At 37.8% G+C, this 24,166-nt stretch overlaps 1 protein-coding gene across 7 annotated transcripts in view; it reads left to right on the forward strand.

Annotated features, from left to right (window-relative positions):
• Window positions 1–24,166, forward strand: part of LOC149924864 (uncharacterized) — a 254,886-nt gene that overhangs the window by 195,753 nt on the left and 34,967 nt on the right. For 6 of the 7 annotated variants that reach the window (XM_090160131.1, XM_090160132.1, XM_090160130.1 and 3 more), the window contains 2 exons: window positions 11,193–11,450; window positions 16,547–16,641. In XM_090160131.1, coding sequence (XP_090016257.1) covers window positions 11,193–11,450; window positions 16,547–16,641 — 353 coding nt within the window. Of the gene's footprint in view, window positions 1–11,027; window positions 11,052–11,192; window positions 11,451–16,546; window positions 16,642–24,166 lie in introns of those variants that run through there. The other variant, XM_090160136.1, reaches the window with a different exon arrangement.

A 24,166-nucleotide genomic window follows, 5' to 3' on the forward strand; every position in this document is an offset into this window, starting at 1 on the left:
TCTTTGGGTTTGATCATTTGATCTCTGATCCAAACAGACGACACTTTCGAAGAAACTCTTTATAATTAAAAACTTCGATCCCATCCCGGTATCGTCAATCCAATTAATTGTGATTTCGGGGTATGTTTTTTTCCCCTCAAGTCTCGTAGGATTGGAAAGATTCCATTAATTTATTTACTTATTTTTCTTAAGCTATTTTAATAATTTAAAAGTGTTCCGAACCATTCCCGAGAAAATGTCGCGACGTTTTTCTTATAATTTGAAACTCTCAAGTTTCAAAATTTTCCATTAAAATAGAAGACCGTGAGAAATTAAGAAGGCCTTTGCAATTTAAGCGAGAAATGTTCCCCGAAATATTTTCCCCAAACTGTCCGACAATTTATGGACTCGGACTCGCTTACGTAAAACCCACCCCCTCTCGGGGGAGTTGCTACTTAATCCACCCCACGCTTTTAAAATTCGCCTAAATTAAGACTCCTACCCCGGTCCATTCCCCGCACACGTTGCATCACTGGGAATATAGCATCTCTCGGGAGAATGCCGTCATTTCCATCTCTTCATCCTCCGCTTCGCTTTTACAGATTCCGCAACCTATCCCATCACTTATCTTTGCAACTCTATCTAATACGCTAGTTTTTAAAATCCCCAATAGATGGCAGGCTATTATCGTTTCGTAATACGCATTCGAGCGAATATTTTTACAATCATTTTCCGCGTATATTTATATAAATTTTGTTTATTGGTATTTCTGATCATATATAAAAATAAAAATTCTGACGAAATACTCTTATCTATTAATAGTGTGGTAAAATATCTGATATTTATCGGTTTCAAGAAATTTAAATTGTTTGACTCTTTTGATTAAATAAATAAAATAAACGTCTTTATAATATTATGTATTTCCATTAATATAATAATAATAATAATCAGCTAGGCTAATACCCAAGGTACCACCTTAGGCCCAAGTCATCTAGCGACCTATAATGCCTTAAACAGGTGGCCGGGTTAAAATGCGTAGGAGGGTGGTGGCAAGCCCTTCACGCCACGCGAGCCAACAGCTCCCTACACTCGCTATTACCGTTAACCTGAACAAGTTTTTATGGAAGGGGAAACTGAAGAACTCGGGGGAAAACCCCTTAAACCAGTAAGGAGAGAACTTGCAAACTCAACGCGGAAAGAGTAGTTCCGAGTTTTCACCCAGTGCCACAAGCTGGGATCGAACCTGGCTCCTCTCGCTGCGAGGCGAAAGTGCTAACCTTTCCGCCACCCATATTTACGGTTAACGTTGATATTTTCAGTAAAGAACATGAAATAGAAATATTACTTGAAGATGTAAAGAAAAAGACTCCTTATAGACCGAAACACTCTCAAGCTCGTGCTAAAGCTTTTATTTATGGCGGTCTAAAATTGAAGGGCCTTTGAAGCATTTTCACCGCTTGACAGGTATTCTCGCGAGTCGCAAACCGGTCAGTTTCTTTTGGCGACATCTTAGCGGCCTCGACTCTTCAAATTGGCACCTTTCGATTAGTAACGGAGTAGGTTAAGCCCCATCTCGGTATAAAGAAAAGTGGCCAGTTTGGTCACGAGAGAGACTGCCATTTGGCCCGATGGCCAAATCGTGTCGCCACCGGATGTACATTTGTTTCTTGGGAGCTTCGTTCCGTTACCATCCTTCTCTATCACCTTTTTTTTGGTGACGCCTCCCGCTGTCGTCTCGCATTTAGAGCAAAAGTAATTGCGACGGAAGCTACGGTTGGAGGAGATTCGCTCCTCGCGTAATCCAGGCTCTGAGGAAGAACGATGGCAGCCATTATGTCATTTAGGGGAAGAGGGAGATTTTTTTGTCAACGTGACAATCTCTCTCTGTCGACTTGAAACTTTGTTCTTGGAAGGCCTTAATTAGCAACTTTTTATCCCCCTGTATATCGTCTTGTGACGAACGGTGGTGTAATTTTATGTGGTCGTTTATGGACTACCTGGTTTTATAGAACGTCACCCTTAAAACAAAACCAGGTAACTTGAGATACGTGGTTTTGTAAAAATTAACACATTTAGATTCTACACCCTAATTTACGTATATAACATTAAAAACATTAATAGGTTGCAATTGGATTTCTTTTTTTAACATTTAAACGTATCTTTGATATTCACAACTTATTTCGCGCAAAAGCACGTATCTTGCTGATTTTCAGCTCCTATCTCACTTCATGACGCGAAACCACTTATCTCTAAAAATTCCCCTTTAGCTAAATATTTTTAAATAAAAATCCTCAAATTCAATATTGAAACGAAATTATTTAACTATAAAATTAACTCACGTGTAAAAACCGAACACGCGATTTCACGCAAGTCCCTGCAAAATTAAAAATCCATTTTTCTCAAAAAGGCCACTGAAAAGATACGTGGTTTTGTTTTAACGGCTGAACAATTCTTGAGGACTTACCGAACGACGTCATAGGGTGAAATTCGCGTGGGATACTACAACTTTTGCCAAAATCTTAACTAAGATTCTAAAATTTGATACCAGTTTTATTTCGTGCCAATAGTCTACTGTGAATTTTTCCGACACCTCTATTTCAATCTTGAACATGTTAAGGGGGAAGACTACAGTGGCCATTGTCTAGTTTCGCGCTATTTCAAGCTGAACTGTTTTATTTTTGTGTTTTAACTTATAAAATTAATATTGATGTGTAGAACAGCCTCTTGTTTAGTGCTTAAAATAATTTTGACAATTTTAAATTTCAAAGTAATTTAATTATTACGTTTTCGGACCCCCAGAGCTAAACAAGTTGGGCAAGCGCCCAAACAACCCTATATTTATAGCCTTATATCTCGTTAACTATTAATATTAGAATAATCAAAATTATTTTAAGCACTAGAGGAAGGTTCAGCCTATTAATAAAAATATAATTCGATTGTGTAATTGTTAAAACTAAAACGTTCAGCTTGAACGAAAAAGAGGTTTTTACTATAGTTTTCCCCCTTAAGAATGAAAATTAATTTTCGTGGTATATGGCTGGCTACAAACGTTTTTCAGGCGGACGTAGAAATGGTCTGATCTTTCTCAGTAGTTACCCCAACTACGGTCCCGGCTAAATCAGATATTTTTTAATTTAATGATAAATTAATTAAAATTAATCTGAAAATAAGTTAAATATTGACCGATCAAATGTTTGGAATGTCGGTAATTTGTTGGCGTCTTTAAAATTTCTCTACGAGAAATTTTCTCGTTACATAATTTTCAATTTAAATCTGTGGTCAAGATCCAATGTATAAGTTGGCTAAAAAATGAAAGCTCGATAAAACATCCTAATTTCACGTTTTAACTAAGATTTGAAAAGTTTGTACAAAATCGAACAATTTAATATTTGCTAACCTCCGAATGCGCCCTCGTTTACTTTAATGGCAGGGCTGATACTGGGTTACTTTTTTAACTAAGTTATTTTTTTTAAATCGGTTACTAAAAGTTACTATTTGTCTAATTTGGTTACTAAAAGTTACTTTTTTGAAATTTGTTAAGTTATCTCTACGAAAAAATATTTTACCATATTTAAATGTATCATATTTAATTTTAGTACTGCCCATAGAAATCAAAAATGCCGTCTTTTAACCAAATCCTTTATTCGTAACAAAGGGAAAGGTGTTTAGCTACAAAACTAGCGGAAGAGGCCGCCACCGGCCAATTCCCTAGAAATGTAACGGCCGCTCCCTAAGCCAACTTATGTCTACTCCTATTTTGGCAGCCATATTTTTTTCTCGTCTTAAAGATCGTCTGCTTAATTTATCACAAACCTCGAGTGGTGGGTTTTTAAGTTATTTCTTAGTTACTTTTAGGTTACTTTTTGGTTAATATTTTTGAAGAGGTTAGTTACTATTTCCACTAAAATTAGTTATGAATTTGAGTATCAGCCCTGTAATGGGGAAGATCAAGCTTCCATTAATACTCACTCGTGGAGTCGTGGGGCGACAGTCTAGAACGTAGTAGAAATTATAATTTTCCATCCCACTGCGAGGTCTATAAAAGTGTCCTTGGGAGACCTTGGAGGAATAAAACAAGTATACAGGAGTTGCGGAGAGCTGCGAAATCGGTTTCGTCAGTGACCGTGAACTCGTGCGAGACGGAGGGGTTCAAACGCGACTAGCGCCAACTGCATACGGAATTTTGCAACTATTATCGTTTTATATCATTGTTTTCGCGTCGTCTGGTTTGTTTTATTCCTCCAAACCAATACGAGTCATTTTGGAAAAAAGCGCAAAGAATTTAGAAATGTTTCAAAACAAACCAGACGACGTGAAAACAATGCAGTAAAATGAGAATAGTTGCAAAATTCCGTATGCAGTTGGCGCTAGTCACGTTTGAACCCCTCCGTCTCGCGCGAGTTCACGGTCACTGATGTAACCGATTTCGTAGCTCTCCGCAACTCCTGTATACTTGTTTTATTCCTCCAAGGGGAGACCATGGACCAAGAATCTGAGGGGACTCACGGACTCCGATATTTGGACACGGTAGGCCTAACCTAAATCGGAAGGCTTACTGAGGCACATCAGCCGCTTTGAAGCGCCTCAAGAATCCTGTTCAACTATCACTACGATAATCTTAGTCGGGGCTTAGCGACAGTACGTGCGAGAAAGTTAGGTTAGTCTTAGTTCATTATTTTTTTTTAGTTTAGAAATTAAATGGATTCCAGTTAATTTGATTAAAAAAACTGAGCCATACGTGCCTTACTGGTTATTTTTACTTAACGCAATGGATAATTACCATTATTTAAACTTTCAAAGAACCAATTTCCAAAATAAAAGGTCTAAGATTTTCTAAACCTCATTATTTAACCGACAACAATGGCGCCAATTTGTCAAAATTGAACGTGAACGCTTCAACTTCTTTACTAAACTACCTCGGAAATCGACTTCACTCCAGCGACGCCAAGTTTGTCCACATTGAACTAAAATTGACCGTGATTTTCCTATTCCCAGTATTCACGCGTACTTCTTAAAGCCTGAACAGCGAGTCCCCTTGGATTCGTGGTCCATGGGGAGACATACGCTCGTGGCAGAACTTTTTACCGCGTTCGCGACTGTCGCGCCATCGGTGAGTAATGACGGAAGCTTGACCTTCCCCGCTGGGGGTATACTAGCTCTTTAAGGCGTCACGCGCGTCGTTCCAAATTTCGCTGGCAATCCCTGGAAGGAGAGCGTCCTTCGCAACCCTGAAGCAAAGTCATACTCCTCGAATAAAGACAAAGGATTTATATCGATGGAAAGAATTTGAGCGTAGTATCGAACACCGCTGGTATTAGTCTGTCCTATTTTTATTCGCCGAGAGTTATTGTGAAGGATAGTTCTTGCCTTTTCTCTCTAGAACATTAAACAGACGTCGCTGTTCCAAAATCATTTCTTTCCTTTTTCCCAGAGATTTGCGGCCTTAAAGCGTTTAAATCAGGGTCGTTTATTACAATATTCGGCGTAAAGTGTGTCCTTTTTATAGCCTTCGCCATTTTCGGGGCGGACCATTTCGGGAGCGCTATTTCGACGTGCCCGTCTCCGATGAATCAATTAAAGCCACTTTACTATTTTCCCGTTCTTTGCCCCGATTTTGTCGCAGTGTGCCCGAAACAGATGTTTTAGATTCGTATAGACGTTAGCATAAGTCTATCAAACCTAAGTTTGAAACGCGCATAGCGCCCTTTGTACCACCACTGGACGGGCGAAAAAGAAGAAATCAGGCGATAGTATCGGCACCTGGTAGAGATAATTTGAAGCTTCTTCCTTCCCCCTTTCTCTCTCTACGCACCTCTCTCGTACTAAAGCAGCTGGCATCATGCATTGCGAGACGCGTTACGTTTATCTTTTCCGCCACCGGGTGGATTTAGCGCTGTACTTTCGACAGTCGTTAGCTTGAAACAACACTGCCTTTCGATTCAAACTTAGGGTTGATAGGCTTATGACGTTAGTGTGTTGGAAGTGGAAATAAAAGTTTTAGAAGCCATTAGAGTGGCTGGCAACTTCGTGCTTTTAACTTTCAATCACATTTTTGTAGCTAGTAATAAATATAACACGTGTATTTGTTTCTGAGAAACTACTTAACATAAAGTAAAGTTGAAACTATTTTTAATATTGCGGTACTTTTTAGTAATAACAAAATTAAATTAAAACCTACTTTGTATTCTACCACTAAGGCGAAGCAAAGGTTAACAAGATAATATAAACATTAGGGGTTTCTATAAAATACGGGAGGTCACGTGTAAATGCTATTTCTACGTCACTAGCTATAACAGGAATCCATACCTCTACTTGGAATGCTTATCGCGGCAGATTTTCGTCTCGATGTGGATGACCGTTTTTTTGACGTCACTATGTTAACTTAACAAACAACAACGTGAGAGGGGAGCGCGCGCACAGGGGATTTTTGTCTCTCGAAGGCGGGGCCAAAGCCGTCAAGTGATCTTAGCATACGCTGTAATTATTGAAGATAGAGCACGCACTCGAGTCGATAAAGATTTTGTCATTTGAAAGTCCATGTACGTGAAAATAAAGTACAGATAAAAACATTTTATACATTTAATTTATTGTTTTAGGTTAAAGAAACGCATATTTTAAAAAGAATGAAATATATTTATTTTTTAAAGAATACAAAATCCAAAAATAAATTAAAATGAAGAATTTTGAAAAAGTCAATTGAAAAGTTATCCTATTTTGGAAAGAGCAATTGGAAAAAATTTCAGATTGATTTTAGGTAACTAAAACTTGCAGTATCGGTTTTGAAAATTTTAAATTTTGATTCCCTCATTTAAAAAACCTTTCGGCGTAACCCCGTCAAAGCCACTAATTTAAAATTTAGCGTTTCTGCGAAAGCGCTTTTGGGCGGCTAAGCTTTCGAAAGTTGTCTTTTAGGATTATCGCTTTTATTAGAGCTGTTTAAAGACCTTTAACAAGACGCCTGAGGGTTTCCCTCCATCCTACTGTCAAGTATAATGGACTTTTTAATTCAATTAGAAAATCGCGCCCATTTTCAAACGTCACTAGGTATAATCGCTTTTCCATCTGTACGCCTTACTGAATATCCAACCTTACTTGGCAGCTTAGAGGAAACGGGGGATGCGATACAGCTCCCTTTGTTAGGTGTAAGGTAAGAAGTAACCAATGTGATATCCACTTTACTCGAGTGGGGATGAATAACGGTCTAAATTTGCAATGCAAATGACGCAAAAAACCAATTCAAATTTTTACTCTTTTAATACTTTGGGATATCGGCTTCCCTTAGCCTTTGATAATTTGAAGCCTGTTCGTCGCTCACGCAGCTACTATTAAGATTCGCGGTAAAATTATTTTAGTTTGCCACCCGCGCACGTCCTTTACCTATTTTATCGCTTCGCTACTTTTTGATTTTATAAGCCTACTGCTTCTTTATCTCCATGGACGTCCTCGTTCGATGAGAATAAGAACTAAATGTCGCGGATATTTGAGAACCCACAACTCCCTGAATTTCTCAAAACTACCCTCCATTAAAAAGTGAAATAAACCTAATTTAGTGAAGGTGACCTTGCTCATTTGCGAATTAACTCGCTAAACCTCAGAATTGAGAATATATTTTTGGTATTTCTCAAACCTCAATTTATGGGGCTTCCGAAGGCCCAAATTGATATTGTGTCCTCATGTTATGATGCGAAATCACTCGCAACAGGAGCTTGAATAGGTTCATGTTTCAAGCGGATAACATTTGAAAGATAGCTAGATAAATGCTGCACTCGTAAGCTTATGTAGGATGTATAGTAAATGGTGGTAGGACCGAGCGTCTACGGGTTCCACGCAGGGTTGGAAAAAAGCCGGCTTTTTTTCGAAAAAATCCAGACCAGTGGTTTTAATTGGCTATAACCGGTTTTTATCGGTTATAACCGGCTGAAATATAACCAGTACCTTTTACTTATTTAAGTAGAAATTGTCTACAGTTATTGTCGTAAATAAGAAACTAAACAAATAAAACGAAATAACTATATAAAATAACTGAATTCTTTTGATTTCCTCGGGAAATTCCCCCTAGTTTTTGTGTATGACGCACCGACAGAAGCGAGGCAGCGAACTTTCGAATTTTAAACCGACCGAAAAACTGGCCAAAGTAAACTGGTTTCTAAATATGAAACAAAAAATAAACTAAATTTCTAAATAAAAACTATTAATTTACTAAAATATTTATATTGTAATTTTTTTTTAAAAAGCCAAAAAAATCCGGATTTTTTCAAGTGGCTATAACCAGTTTTAACCAGGTGGCTATAACCGGTATGGCTGGTTATATGCCAACCCTGGTTCCACGGGTTATTTGAAGACGAAAATGTTCTATGGCATTTTTACGATTTAGGCCACCGTTTCGAAGTTACGAAACAATTGATGTATGGACGACCCCTTAATTTAAACATCACATTTTAATACCTTCACGTAAATTAGCTGTTTCATTCATAGACACCAAACCATTACGTAGTCGGCTTTTAAAAGTTTTTACTTATTTGGAAGTCCTATTTTTCCCCGCGGAATCATTTTAAATTTCCCACGCACAATTTTTTCTTGCAAAACGTATTTTCAAAAATCAGTGCGAAGGTGCACGTTTTAGTGCAATAACATGTATCAATATATGGAGCTGGATACTGCTCTAGTAATAGCTATATTATATACTTCTGGTGAAACTAATACACACGAATCCTTGGGGGATTGCGTAGTCTATTGTTGTTACGATGAATTATTGGGCAATTATTTTTTTAAAGTTTTGACATGAAATGATCGTTATATTAAACGACCTTTCCTATAACTCCCCGTGGTGGAAATAGGTCAAAACCAGCGATGGGATCGCTTTAAAATGTCATTAATAATTAATTTTGAAAAAAATCAAAGAATTGTATTTATTTTATATTATTATTATTACAATTTATATTTTATTATATTCTATTCTATTCTATTTTATTATCAAGAATATATTTATTTATACTTAAAGGGAATATAACCTCAGGTTTTAGGTGTGGAACACCAAACTTCGACCATTTCCCGCTCCCTCCTATGACTTTAGATATTTTTGGCGCTGTTCAGTGACTTCCCGCCAAAATTGCTTACATAAAAAAGCATAAAAACAGAAAAAACGACTTGAGGTTATATTCCCTTTAACTAGAATGCCTTAAGACTATCCCTGTACTGCATCATGCATTTTGAGTTTTTAGGAAACTATTCAGCTCGTGTAAAGAAAGTTCGTCTGCTATTTACTCCCCAGTAATCATAGATGGCGACACTAAGTTACTCACATACTCAGAAGCAGACGAACATTCGTACAGTGCCACTATTTTTCCCACGCTGGCTGCCAGGATGCTTTTGAAATATCTACTTAATTATTATTAATTACAAATTATTAATAATTAAAGGGAATATAACCTCAAGTCGTTTTTAATGTTTTTTATGCTTTTTATATTCCCTTTAAAATATAAATAATTAAAAGTGAATTTGTAAAAACATTTTGCATTTTGAAAAACCATTATAAATTAACAAAAGATAACAACAAAAAATCGAAGTTAGTTTTACTTTAATAAATGAGACTATATTCACTTCAAATAAAAGTTGCTATAAAAAGTATGATAAATGTATATGCTGGGTATAGAATTCAAATATTTAAGGAATTAAAAATATCTAAATTTGACAGTTTTCGCAAATAGTAAAAGACTAATTAAAATACAATTTTTCATTCAGAAGATTTAGCGCGTATTTTTTAGGTAAGGTCATTAAACGCTGAAAACAACTCTTTCGTAATTAAGAAAGTTAATCAGAGTGTAACGTTCGCGATTCTCCCTTTTATTTCCTGGTAGATATTTTAATATATCGAACCTTTTGGGGAATTTTTTAATTTGGCGCGTATGAGGATATTTGCCGCTCGCTTCTTGTCCAAGTAACGCTGCCAGAGAACCATCCTTCCAGCAAATCTCTAAACGAGTGATCGTAATATCTATAATAAAGTCGCGCGATCGAAATGACATTGTATCAGTATCCAAAGAAAGAAGCGAAAGGAAAGCCTTATCCTATCTTGCTCGGACTGATTGAGTTTACTTTGAAAGGTAATATGAGGATAGACTCGTTTCCCCGACAAATAACTCCCAAGATGCCCTTTAGGCTTAGACGATAGACGAGGCTTACTGGACAGTTAGAACCATGGCCCCGCGAATGGTAAAGCGTGTATTCCCGTAGACTACGGTGGCTTCTTATGGTACTGATTGGTGGCTGATTTTCACTAAGGTTGAAAACGCCGCAACAACGCCAAGTAATTCTATTAGGCCTAAAGGCTGGTTTTCACTAGGGCAAAAACGCCACGACGGTGAACGTCGACGCGAAAAATTCCCGTTAGGCCTAATGCAATATTTTTGCGTCGACTGTCACCGTTGTGGCATTTTTGCCTTAGTGAAAACCAGCCTTAACTGGAACATTTTCCGTCGACGCGACGTTTTTGCCCTAGTGAAAACAAGACGCAAAACGTGTCTTTGCCGATTTCCCGTAGTACTTTACTCTTTCCCGCGCTTCGTATTGTGGTTTGGTCAGAAATGATTAGAATATACGCTAGAGTAACAGGATAGTCCCGAGTCACTTTATCAGAAATTCGGAGAGTGTATGTCTTATACGAAGAATCGTAGCTCGAACTTATTTAAAGTAAGAAAAATGGACAAACCGTTTAGTCAGTCTTTACCTCAACTTCATGGGCTGATCTACGCAAACGTATCGACTATTTTCCGCGTTCTAAATAATAGCGGTGACTGCGATATTGGCTGCTTTTTTCCGCCGGTATACCTTACTATAGCCGCGCGGAGATTTAGTCCATCGAAGCGTTTTCACTCTGGAAACCTAATCGCTTTTTCTGACTGGCCGCTTCCCGGGAATGATAATAAAGTGGCGGTGGTCTCATCTTCACCCTCTTTCCGACACTCGCGCGTGAAATGCGCCTCACCGGCGTGCCTGCAGGGATACTCGTATTCACTCTCCATCGGCCACCTCGGCTTCCTAGGAAAAAAGAGATGGCTAAGCCCTCTCGCTTCGTTAAGTTTTACTCGTTCCGCGTCCATTATGACGGGCTGGGCTCGATAGCTTATTGAATTAGACCCGTCGTACCTAATATAGTCGTATCGGCGTAGGTGTTGAAAGAGAACCGAACTAACTGAACACATTTTTCATTACAGGCTCATCGCAGTAAGAGCCTGACGCAGATAGACTGTTTGGACAACAGCGGACATTCCTCCATGGTGAGACGTTCCCACGAACTCGACTCGGCCAAATCCGAACCCGAGACTAGTCCCTGTAGCCCCAGTTCGTCTCCTTCGGGTGGCATCCTCCTGCTGCCTCCCGCCATACCAGCGTCGGTAGCGCATCCTGGTCTGCCTTGCCTTCAGCAACACAACTCTGCCGATGACAGAGCCAAAAATAAGCAACCTCAGAAGGTACGTGTTATCCAACACTCGTTATTATTCTACGCTCGTCGTACGTTTACCTGACGCGTTGCCTTTACTACACGCGCTAACGAGAACCCGCGCAATCCGATCTTAACCCCGACTTGGTTTTCTTTGCTTTGCCGTGACGTCGAAGACGGTCAATTTTGTTCCGTTGACAATGTCCCCCCCTCTCCTATTCGCTAGTGTGGAGCTGTCATTTCTGCGGTTTATATAGATCTCGTGTTTAGATATCAGTCCTTGAATTCTCCAAGATGAAACATCGCGTCAAACCTTCTGCCGAAATCTTGGAGCAGCTCCATTGAAACCCTCGCGTGCCTACAAACACGAACTTATAAATGTTATAGATTGAAGTCCAGTTTATATATTGTTTGTCACTCTTCTTTCACTCGTAGTTTCATCAAGGAGACAATCAGTGTATTTTTAAAGTAAGCCTAAACACGCGATACGCGGGCAAAGAGCTAAAAGGATTGAGTTGTAAGCCCGAGCAACATTCCATTAAAGAAATAGGCCCACTTAGCGTTCTTCCAAACCAAACACTTGGTCGAATAGAAAGGTTCCTTTTTGTTTTTCAATTACTGAAATAACCACGTTCCAACACGCATCCTAGAGTAAACCCCGCTTTGTATAAACTGTACGTTTCGTCCGGTTTCGAGATTTTAGTTGAAATAAAAGGGACAATGAGTTCACAAGGATTCTTACGCGACAGTTAAACACTAATCTCAGAAAAACGGTTCTGGATAAAATAAGCCGTTGGCGGTATAAAAAAATCGATGGGTGGTAGTTTTCTTTTATCGCGGTTTTGAGACGGCGTGGGCTTTATCCGAGAGTCTCTTTGGTCACTTTTCTTTCTTTTTGGGGTAATATTTTTCTCCCAAGCAGAGGAGAGCAAAAAAAAAAGACCGAGGGCACGCGGGGAAAGACGTCGCGCGCTCCGGAAAGGACGTGACGGAAAAGACGTCATTCGAGGCGCCAAAAATAGGTCAAAAGAGTGCCGTCAAGCTGGCTGGCTCGCTCGGCTAAAAACATTGCCGTATGGGCTGATACAGCGTCGCTTACAAAAGCGTGTCTGATGCGGTTTAGATTATGAGAGGATAGGAACACGAAGCAATAAGCCAGGCGGAAACGAGTCAGTATATCTCTCTCTTCATCTCTGATATTTTCCAGAAATACATTATAAGCAATAATAATTTCCGTTTGACGCCGATACGTGGCTCCTTCTTTCCTCGCTTGCTCTTGCATTCGGACATCGCCGAGAAATGTTTCCGGATAAATATACTCAGGATAATGATCCCGAAATAGATTTTATTGAGTAAATTGTCGTTTTTATTTTTCGTGATGTATTTTGTGTCAGCCCGATGTTTGAAGTTTCCGTTATAAATTTTGCCTTTCGAAGACCGACTTTAATGTTTCATGACTCTGCAAAACATACATGTATGTAGTTCGAAAGGTCAATTAATTCGTAATCTACAGAGGTTCATGGAACAGATATTAATTTAGTTTATCGAGATCCTCGGATCAGATTAATTTAGTTTATCGAGTTCCACGGAACAGATAAATTTAGTTTATCGAGTTCCACGGAACAGATTAATTTAGTTTATCGAGTTGCACGGAACAGATTAATTTAGTTTATCGAGTTGCACGGAACAGATTAATTTAGTTTATCGAGTTGCACGGAACAGATTAATTTAGTTTATCGAGTTGCACGGAACAGATTAATTTAGTTTATCGAGTTCCACGGAACAGATTAATTAAGTTTATCGAGTTCCACGGAACAGATTAATTTCGTTTATTGAGTTCCACGGAACAGATTAATTTCGTTTATCGAGTTGCACGGAACAGATTAATTTAGTTTATCGAGTTGCACGGAACAGATTTATTTAGTTTATCGAGTTGCACGGAACAGATTTATTTAGTTTATCGAGTTGCACGGAACAGATTTATTTAGTTTATCGAGTTGCACGGAACAGATTTATTTAGTTTATCGAGTCCTGCGGAGCAGGTATAAAATTAGTCCGCTGAGTTCTACAGGACGGATGTTAATTTAGTTTATCGAGGTCAACGGAACGGATGTTAATTTAGTTTATCGAGGTCTACGGAACGGATGTTAATTTAGTTTATCGAGTTCCACGGAACAGATTAATTAAGTTTATCGAGTTCCACGGAACAGATTAATTAAGTTTATCGAGTTCCACGGAACAGATTAATTTAGTTTATCGAGTTGCACGGAACAGATTTATTTAGTTTATCGAGTTGCACGGAACAGATTAATTTAGTTTATCGAGTTGCACGGAACAGATTTATTTAGTTTATCGAGTTGCACGGAACAGATTTATTTAGTTTATCGAGTCCTGCGGAGCAGGTATAAAATTAGTCCGCTGAGTTCTACAGGACGGATGTTAATTTAGTTTATCGAGGTCAACGGAACGGATGTTAATTTAGTTTATCGAGGTCTACGGAACGGATGTTAATTTAGTTTATCGAGGTCTACGGAACGGATGTTAATTTAGTTTATCGAGTCCCACGTAAAAGATATTAATTTAGTCTGCTGAGTTCTACGTAAAAGATATTAATTTAGTCTGCTGAGTTCTACGTAAAAGATATTAATTTAGTCTGCTGAGTTCTACGTAAAAGATATTAATTTAGTCTGCTGAGTTCTACGTAAAAGATATTAATTTAGTCTGCTGAGTTCTACGTAAAAGATATTAATTTAGTCTGCTGAGTTCTACGTAAAAGACATTAATTTAGTCTGCTGAGTTCTACGTAAAAGATATTAATTTAGTCTGCTGAGTTCTACGTAAAAGATATTAATTTAGTCTGCTGAGTTCTACGTAAAAGATATTAATTTAGTCTGCTGAGTTCTACGTAAAAGACATTAATTTAGTTTGCTGAGTTCTACGTAAAAGACATTAATTTAGTCTGCTGAGTTCTACGTAAAAGATATTAATTTAGTCTGCTGAGTTCTACGTAAAAGACATTAATTTAGTCTGCTGAGTTCTACGTAAAAGATATTAATTTAGTCTGCTGAGTTCTACGTAAAAGACATTAATTTAGTCTGCTGAGTTCTACGTAAAAGATATTAATTTAGTCTGCTGAGTTCTACGTAAAAGATATTAATTTAGTCTGCTGAGTTCTACGTAAAAGATATTAATTTAGTCTGCTGAGTTCTACGTAAAAGATATTAATTTAGTCTGCTGAGTTCTACGTAAAAGATATTAATTTAGTCTGCTGAGTTCTACATAAAAGATATTAATTTAGTCTGCTGAGTTCTACGTAAAAGATATTAATTTAGTCTGCTGAGTTCTACGTAAAAGATATTAATTTAGTCTGCTGAGTTCTACGTAAAAGACATTAATTTAGTCTGCTGAGTTCTACGTAAAAGACATTAATTTAGTCTGCTGAGTTCTACGTAAAAGACATTAATTTAGTCTGCTGAGTTCTACGTAAAAGACATTAATTTAGTCTGCTGAGTTCTACGTAAAAGATATTAATTTAGTCTGCTGAGTTCTACGTAAAAGATATTAATTTAGTCTGCTGAGTTCTACGTAAAAGATATTAATGTGTAATCTTAGAATAGTTTTTGGGGCTTAATCGGTCATTAGTATAGGTGAAATAAGTCTAAGGAATCGCGATTTTAAAGTACATTAATTCCAAATAGTCGCCACATACCATACGAACATTATTTCAAAGTTCATTACAAGCAAAAAGATCACTCTTTCTTAAACAACTCCCGCTTCTATTCCCAACTTAATTCGGCAAGATTTTTAGAATTCCCGTTTACTATTTTCCTCAGGTATGCGCTTCGCGATGGCTTTCCAGTGCCTATATTCGTAGAATTCACGACAGTCGAGTACTGTTTTACTTAGAAAAGGGGTACGCCCTCTATATCCGTACCCTGCATTGGAATACAGCGCGGTTGAAGGCTTATTTCGATACTAAAATCGCGTACCTACAATCCTCTTCGACGTCAGCCGTGGCAATCGCGCTTAGACCAGCTCGATGCCTTAAGGGAGAAATATTCGCATGGGCGCTCACGCGGCTAGAGCCAAAGGGGATCCGCCGGTGAAAAAAAGGAAGGCGTGCCATTTGCAGAAACAGAATGAAGACGAATCTATTAATAGCGCCGTTTCTTTCGCCCACGCCGTTTTCAATTGAAATTCAAAAATCATAGCGATCGAGTACACCGCGTTAAACCACGCCGGGTTTCGATCGACGAAGCTTTTTTTACCAGGGATATCGCTGTACTGGTTGTATACTATTGGACCGAATCCCGTTTGACCGAATCCCATTGAACCGAAAAGTATTTTCGTTTATAGCCCAACATGGCGGGATTCAGTTGAATGGGAAATTTAAATCTGGTTCGTTTTCACTTTGGGTTGGGTTGGGTTGGGTTGGGTTGGGTTGGGTTAGGTTAGATATGGTAGGCAACTATTTCACGTCGGGTCTTATCAAGGTTATTTTCCAAAATTAAACTCGGAAAATATCAAATTTCAAGGGAAAAAGGTGTAAAAATACACGTCGGTACGAAATAATAAATATTTAAGACATAGTTTAGTCCAAATTAGATATACTATCGTCACGTAACCTACGATATATAAATGTATCACTAACGGTATATTGAATGAAAACCGGTTTTCGGTCGATTGGAATTCGGTTGAATGGTACATTCGGACGAATGGGATTTCGGTCCAATGGTCTACAATCCGCTGTACTGCGTATCGTATATCGAAAAGAGGATCTCTTTTGGTTCGTTGTTGACTGATCATATCGTAAGAGTTCCATCATTGCCAAATAGGCTTCGTACGTTCCGCTATAAGTAGACCTGGGCGGCTCCTCTCGCTAATCTGCCTCGTCTCTCTGATTGTACCCCTTTTTTCGTGGCTTCTAATAATAACGACGTCGTGAATTTCAAAATCCCCCTCTTCCTTGATAATGTTCCGAAATAAAGCGTTGGAAAACCAGGGAACCAACGCGCGATTAAAAATAGGTATGTTCGAGAGTGCGGATAAATTTTCTCGCGTCGACTGTTTGGAATATTAAGAAGGTAAAATGTACGGTTTGACATTTTCTCTTTTTCCTTTTTGCAGATGCCCAGTCAAGAACTGTTCAGCGTCACTTTCGACCAGTGGGACGATCCGGGACACTACGAGCTGTTACCCGCCGCCAAAGGCGTACTTCTGGGGTACGTTCCCTCCTTTTCATTTCCCTTAATTTTGTTTATTTTCTTTCATTTCCCTTGATTAGGTTTCCTTCCTATTGAGCAAATTCGAAGTAATTTAAATGCAGATTCCGCGATATCTTTGTTTAGATCAGCCGGTTTTAGAGACGCTGTTGTCTTTACGTTGTACTTTAGTTTCTTAGCTTCTACGTCTTAATAATCACCTGACACCATTCCCTGAGTTAATAGCTTCCCATTGTAGCAGTAGAGGGTCTGCAAATATTGTCGTTGCCCGTTTCGTTCTTCAGCAGTTCCCTCGCTTTGATGGTCAAGAATCACGTTCAAATAAAATTCACTTCACCAAACAAAATATTTGTCCCGGTTTGAGTTAGACTTTCTAAATTCTGTGTTTTTAGTGTTACCATAAGTGTATTATATTTTAACATAAGCGTGACACTTCCTATTCTTCACATGCAAAAGTTTTATTGAGAGCTATTCACAAGACAGACTGCATTACGGGCTTCGCCGCCGTTTTGCGTCCGCTTGCTAACGCGTCACACGTAGCCTTTGACAGCGCCTCGCTAGGGGGGAGATTTTCTTCTTGTGATGACGTCCCTCCGTTATTAGCTCTCACTAAAATATTCCCCAAAGTGACAAACTTATGGAACATTATTATAGACTTATGGTGTTACTAATGGTCATATACCAAGACAACTTAATATATTTTGATTAAGAGCCAAAAGCACGCGTTAAAAATTTATCTTTTTCGTGTCAAGCGCTGGGTGGATATGCTTAATTTATTTTTTAAAGGTTATTACCACCGTTATAGCTAGAAATTGGAATAGTTAAACGAAAGGTTTAGACATTACGGTGAAGAGATGGATTGTGAGCGGGAAATCATATATGTTTACACTTGGATTGTCTATGAACCTATTTCCGCCATGCTACGAATGTACCTGAACAGACGGGTGGGGCCGAGGGGTCCGACATTCGTAAATTTAGCGTTCGGGATTTTCAATATCGAAGTGATATCAGAAACTGATTTTGACATTTCGAAGAACAATTTTCGCGTTGGGTTCTGGAGTTTTTGGCTGATTTTCAAATTGATTTCTAGAGTGTACGGGATTTGTACGAAAAACACTAACCACAAAAAGCTTTTGGGATTATTTACCACGTTCTTCACGCATAAAATCAACCAATTACGCAATTAATAAAATAAAAATGAGGTATTGTGAACTGTTCGAGTCAAGGTTTAAGGGGGAAAGACTACTGTGGCCATTGTCTACTTTCGCGCTATTTCAAGCTGCACTCTTTTAATTACGTATTTTAACTTATAAAATTAATATTTAAGTGTAGAACAGCTTCTTGTTTAGTGATTAAAATAATTTTGACAATTTTAAATTTCAAAGTAATTAAGTTATTACGTTTTAATTCGGACCCCGCAGCTAAACAAGTTGGGCAAGTGCCCAAACTACCCTTTATTTAGGACCTTATATCTCGTTAACTATTAATATCATAAGTATCAAAAGTATTTTAAGCACTAGAGGAAGGTTCAGCCTAATAAGAAAAATATAATTCAATTATGTAATTGTTAAAACAGAAACGTTCAGCTTGAACGAAAAAGAGGCTTTTACTGTATTCTTCCCCCTTAACGTCTAATCGGCACATATTTTATTGAAACACGCCTCGAGTCAAATCACACTCGTTTCGTTGGGAATGATATCTGGTATGAGAAAGTACTTGTAAGCAATCAAACGCGGGTCCTTTACAAAGTTGCGATCCAATCCTGCCATTGTATAGAGTGAATAGAATGCACACCTCAGTAATGTTCGATCATTTCGTCGATACTATCGTATATTGAATTCTTTGCCTTCTCACAAACGCCACCCTTATCGAAAATGATCCAATCTCTATATATACGAAGCACTCCTCAAACCATTGAAACTCCGCCTTCGGATTTAAAATTACGGGTTTGGAATTCCCCACCCTCTTCGTAAAACCTTCCAAAAGAAAATCTATCAAGTTTTCCTTTATTTTTGCGGTAGAAAAGTATTTTGTCGTAGAAAGCTAGGGTATGAAATGAAAAAAACTCTAATGAGTTGTCCAATGATTTATCGATCATCGACAAAAATTTCGATAGTTTTCCTGTACTCGTACCAGCCAGAATTGATCCGGCTTTTAAAGATTTTCTTAATGTAAAGAAATCTTCGACCATACTTTCAACTTTTTTCTTTCCTTGGCGGTCGTTTTTTTTCCTTTTAATACCCTTTCACCGAAGCCTCCTTTCTACTAGGCCTTGGCTGCTCAATGAGGATTTAGAAAAAAGGGGTTAACTTTCGATTCCTTTCTTTCAAAATGAAGTACTTTTCTTCGTTCGGTTTATATTAAGAAAGGCAGGCGGTTTTTTTTTTCTCAAACATGGAGACGCTCTGTATTTATTTAAATTATGTCGTGACGTCTTGATGGTTTTCTCTCTCTTTATTCATTGTTAAGTGACCCCTTTTTTCATTTTTTTTATGATACCGCGGTACCTCGACGAAGGAAGTTTAGTTTTACCTTTTTCTATATTTAAATTGTTTACTTGCCTGCGTATCGTTTTCAACTTTTTTAAGCCGTTTAACCACGTGTGCCACTTAAATTCGTATATTAAACCTTTGGTTATTAACCCTAATTGCCTACATTGCGTATACTTTAAATTGTGTATATGCAACTTAGCGAAATGTGTACATTCGGAAGTATCTTGAGCCCATTCAACATAGAGGGCGATAATCTCGACATTGAAGACGATTAATCCTAGCGAGAATCTCGACATTGAGGACGATTAATCCTAGCGAGAATCTCGACATTGAAGACGATTAATCCTAGCGAGAATCTCGACATTGAAGACGATTAATCATAGCGAGAATCTCGACATTGAGGACGATTAATCCTAGCGAGAATCTCGACATTGAAGACGATTAATCCTAGCGAGAATCTCGACATTGAAGACGATTAATCCTAGCGAGAATCTCGACATTGAAGACGATTAGTCCTAGCGAGAATCTCGACATTGAAGACGATTAATCCTAGCGAGAATCTCGACATTGAAGATGATTAATCCTAGCGAGAATCTCGACATTGAAGACGATTAATCCTAGCGAGAATCTCGACATTGAAGACGATTAGTCCTAGCGAGAATCTCGACATTGAAGACGATTAATCCTAGCGAGAATCTCGACATTGAGGACGATTAATCCTAGCGAGAATCTCGACATTGAAGACGATTAATCCTAGCAAGAATCTCGACATTGAAGACGATTAATCATAGCGAGAATCTCGACATTGAAGACGATTAATCATAGCGAGAATCTCGACATTGAAGACGATTAATCCTAGCGAGAATCTCGACATTGAAGACGATTAATCCTAGCGAGAATCTCGACATTGAAGACGATTAATCCTAGCGAGAATCTCGACATTGAAGACGATTAATCCTAGCGAGAATCTCGACATTGAAGACGATTAGTCCTAGCGAGAATCTCGACATTGAAGACGATTAATCCTAGCGAGAATCTCGACATTGAAGACGATTAGTCCTAGCGAGAATCTCGACATTGAAGACGATTAATCATAGCGAGAATCTCGACATTGAGGACGATTAATCCTAGCGAGAATCTCGACATTGAAGACGATTAATCCTAGCGAGAATCTCGACATTGAAGACGATTAATCCTAGCGAGAATCGCGACATTGGAGAAGATTAATCATAGCGAGAATCTCGACATTGAGGACGATTAATCCTAGCGAGAATCTCGACATTGAAGACGATTAATCCTAGCGAGAATCTCGACATTGAAGACGATTAATCCTAGCGAGAATCGCGACATTGGAGAAGATTAATCCTAGCGAGAATCGCGACATTGGAGAAGATTAATCCTAGCAAGAACAGTGGCGTCAAAACTGGTGGCGCTTAAGCCATAAGCACTAGTCGGGGGCGTCCTAGTGAGTAATATGGGAGAGGGGGGGGGGGCTAACAAAAAGGTTTGTAAAGTTGAAGCATTGAGGCCGACTAGGAAAAATGAAATTTTTATACCCATTTTTAAGTTCGAAGAAACTTTTCGACAAGTGAATTGGAAATATTGGGAATTTTAGGAGCCGCTTTTCGGAAATTTTAGGTGGCGCTTCAGAAATTTTACAGGAGGCTCAAGCGCCACCTAAAACACCCTAGCAACGCCACTGAGCAAGAATCTCGACATTGAAGATGAGCAAGAATTTTGAAACTCCAAATTTCGCCTGTACATCGAATCTTGGTTTTTTTAAATTTATTTTTAGGCCAATAACAATACATTTAATTTATTATTGCACATATGCAAAGCTCAAAAAGGAAATATCTAGTTTCGGCTATTTGAAAGATCCACTAACAAGCTTAAAACCCTATTTTCGAAAGAAAATACGAAGCGAAACAATTTAGTTTTCTGATTCTCTATTTGTATAACGAAGTATAGAACTAGGTTTCTTTGTTATGTTAAAAAACACGCATAATCGAAAACCGCGTTTCGATCGTGACTAAATTTAAAACAGCAATTGGTTGTCTGTCGTGCGTGAAACCACCTGGTTTATATTGCCGTATTCCCCCATCTATACCAATGTTTTGAATTCCCCGAAAGAGCGTCAAGTTATATCGACTTCGATCTGGGTCAAGTTCGAGTGTCTATAACGATAAATATAGACTAACATTTTTGTGGGATTCTTTGATATTTCCCTATTATTGCGTAATTTCACTTCACTTTTTTATATTTTTTCAATTAATTGATTAAGCGCAAACCCGGACGCAAAAGAAAATAGCACAATACAATTATGTGGTCCAAAGTTCGCCTTATGTTTTTTTTTAAATATGTGAAGAACGATGTATGATTGGGGTAGGTACATTTGTTCTAATTTCAATCGTCCGAACGGTGGAACAAATGTTCGAATTTCATTCGTCCGAACCGCCGAAATAACAAATGTTTCAATTGTTCGAATTGGACAACTGGGGCGTGATTCTACTCTTATCGTTAGCTACTCAACGAAAATAATTTTTCGTTAGCTTATATAATTTCAATGGAGCCAACGAAAATTTTCTTTCGTTATCTCCTAACGATAAGTTTAGAATCACGCCCCTGGTTTGTTTCATTCGTCCGAATCGGTAGCATCACTTGTCCGAATTCTGTCGCTAAATTAGTATTTCTTATTGCTGTTTTTTTTGGTCCGGATTTTTTTTAGTGCAAGAATAAAAAATAAAAAACTACATGTTGTGGATATTTTAGGTTAGGTTAGGTTCACGTTAATGTTACTATTTTCTTATATTAACAATATTTAAAAAAAACAACCAATTCCCATTGTTCGAAAAAACGGACAAACGATTATTCGAACAAATGAAATTCGCCAGTAAAGTTAACATAAATTGAACAACTAAATCAACAACAAAAGTTGTGATAAATTTTTCGGGCAAATGAAATACGTTTTCGGACATACGATCATGTTTTCCGGCATTCGGACAAATGATCATTCGGACATTCGTACCACCGTTCGGATGAATGAAATTCGAACAAATGTACCCAAATCGTATGATTTGGCTCCCACAATTTTTGGAAAATAAAATAATCCATTAAGTAGCAGTCTTTTTTCATTAATATTTTAATTTGTAAATTTACCATGGAACGGAATTTTAACATTTATAATGGGAAGGTAATGTCGGTACCGATATAATTCCGAAAATTGCTGTGGTACAGAATTGATACTTTTAGAAATAAAGTAAAACAATGGTAATAGGACCGTTAATTTTAGTTAGAAAAATCGCGGTACTTCGGCAGAATAAAGCCTAGTTCCCACTTAGCGAAAAAAACAATTTTCGCGCTGAAAATTGACGCTCGCGAATAAAATTTGCTTTTTTTTTTTCAAATTCGCCGCTATAGTCGCGTCTCCGCGGTATCTAGCGCATGTTCTATTTGACGTTCACACTTGGGCGATAAAAAGCTTCAGCCAATCAGAAAACGCGTTCCCTCGATCTATTCCGCTTCCGTCCGTCACTTATTAAGCCTAGGTCTTTAGAAAAGCGGCTCAGAAAACTTGACCAAGATACTGAAGTAAAGGTAGTTATCTCACGAATAGAATCGTTTATTTATTGAAATTATCAACAGGAGCATCCATTTAGTTCATTTTGAACTGATGTTTTATGTTAGGCCTAAAACATTACTAAAAACCCGCACGAGTTGTTTTCAGCGTTTTAAAATTTTCGCGCTCCCCGGCGACCGAAAAAACACCGTCTTTTTTCATTGCGCGAAAATTTTATTCGTCTCGAAAATTCGCCAAGTGGGAACTAGCCTTGATGCCTTCGAGTCTGTTACAAAATTTAGATTGATAAATTGAACAATTTAAAAATCAATGCGCTAAAAGGAACGAGACATTCAAACACCCAAAAAGGCTTAAAAGAGAATAATAAACAAAAAGCGCTTAAAAAGACAGGTGCTCAAAAACGAACGTTTCCTAAACAAATTGTATATTAAACAAATTTAAATAGATAATTATTCGAGGGGTCGGACATTTACCAAAATCCCGTACACTTTGTCTAAAATCGCAAAATCTTTTAATTCTCTCTATGGTAAATTAACATTGAAATCCCAAAATCACTTCAAAAAGTAATGATAAAATCGCCAAAATCTCTACGAAATCCCAAAATCCCGTACAAAATAATGGCAAGAGTCCGACCCCTCGGAATTAATACAAACGAAAGTGTGTTCAGTCCCAAAATTAAAAATTAGTCTATTTACTTCCGTAACTCCATAAGGAAGATTACCAGTGAGTGATTTAAGGACACGGATAGAAATAGCGTTGTTAGTGTGAACGTGACAGTCAGTTTCCCGTACGGTATCTTAGGGCGTACGTCAAGGTCAAATAATATAATAATAATCGGCTAGGCTAATACCCAAGGCACCACATTAGGCCCAAGTCATCTAGCGACTTATAATGCCTTTAAACTTATCATCAATAAACCATTTTAGCCAGTAATTTCAACAATAGAACGATTTCGCCCTTTTTGGGGCCAGTAGTGCGGATGGTTTTGCGATGATTTGGTCTAGCGTTTTTCCGAATAATCATGTGTCCGAAATGTTTTTTCAAATGTCCGAAAATCGTCTATTTGAACCATTTAAAGTTTTTTAATGCATTTAATAGATTTAATATGAAAAGATTCTTAGAATATTCCTTTATTAACAATTTTTTTGGAAAATAATTTAAATTTAATTTTTAATCGACTAAACAAATTCAGAAAGGAAATTAAAAGGTTTTTAAATTCAAATTTATGAAACTCTTTACGATGTATGAAATTAAATTTGATCCGGATTTTATAAAAAATATTTGATCCAGATTTGATCAAAATTGTATATTTCATCAATTCCTATTCTTAAGGGCAGTCTTTGGTGTTTCCAAAAATTTACATCTTCAAGGAAATTGCCAAGAAGTAATATTTCCTACAAGTCTCTGTTTATATAGTGCTTGTTGAAATAATGGAAACGTTTGACCCGTACGGTAT

The sequence above is a fragment of the Leiobunum rupestre genome, chromosome 10, assembly GCF_980474605.1.
Source record: "Leiobunum rupestre chromosome 10, qqLeiRupe1.1.hap1, whole genome shotgun sequence".
NCBI classification, from domain to species: domain Eukaryota; kingdom Metazoa; phylum Arthropoda; class Arachnida; order Opiliones; family Sclerosomatidae; genus Leiobunum; species Leiobunum rupestre.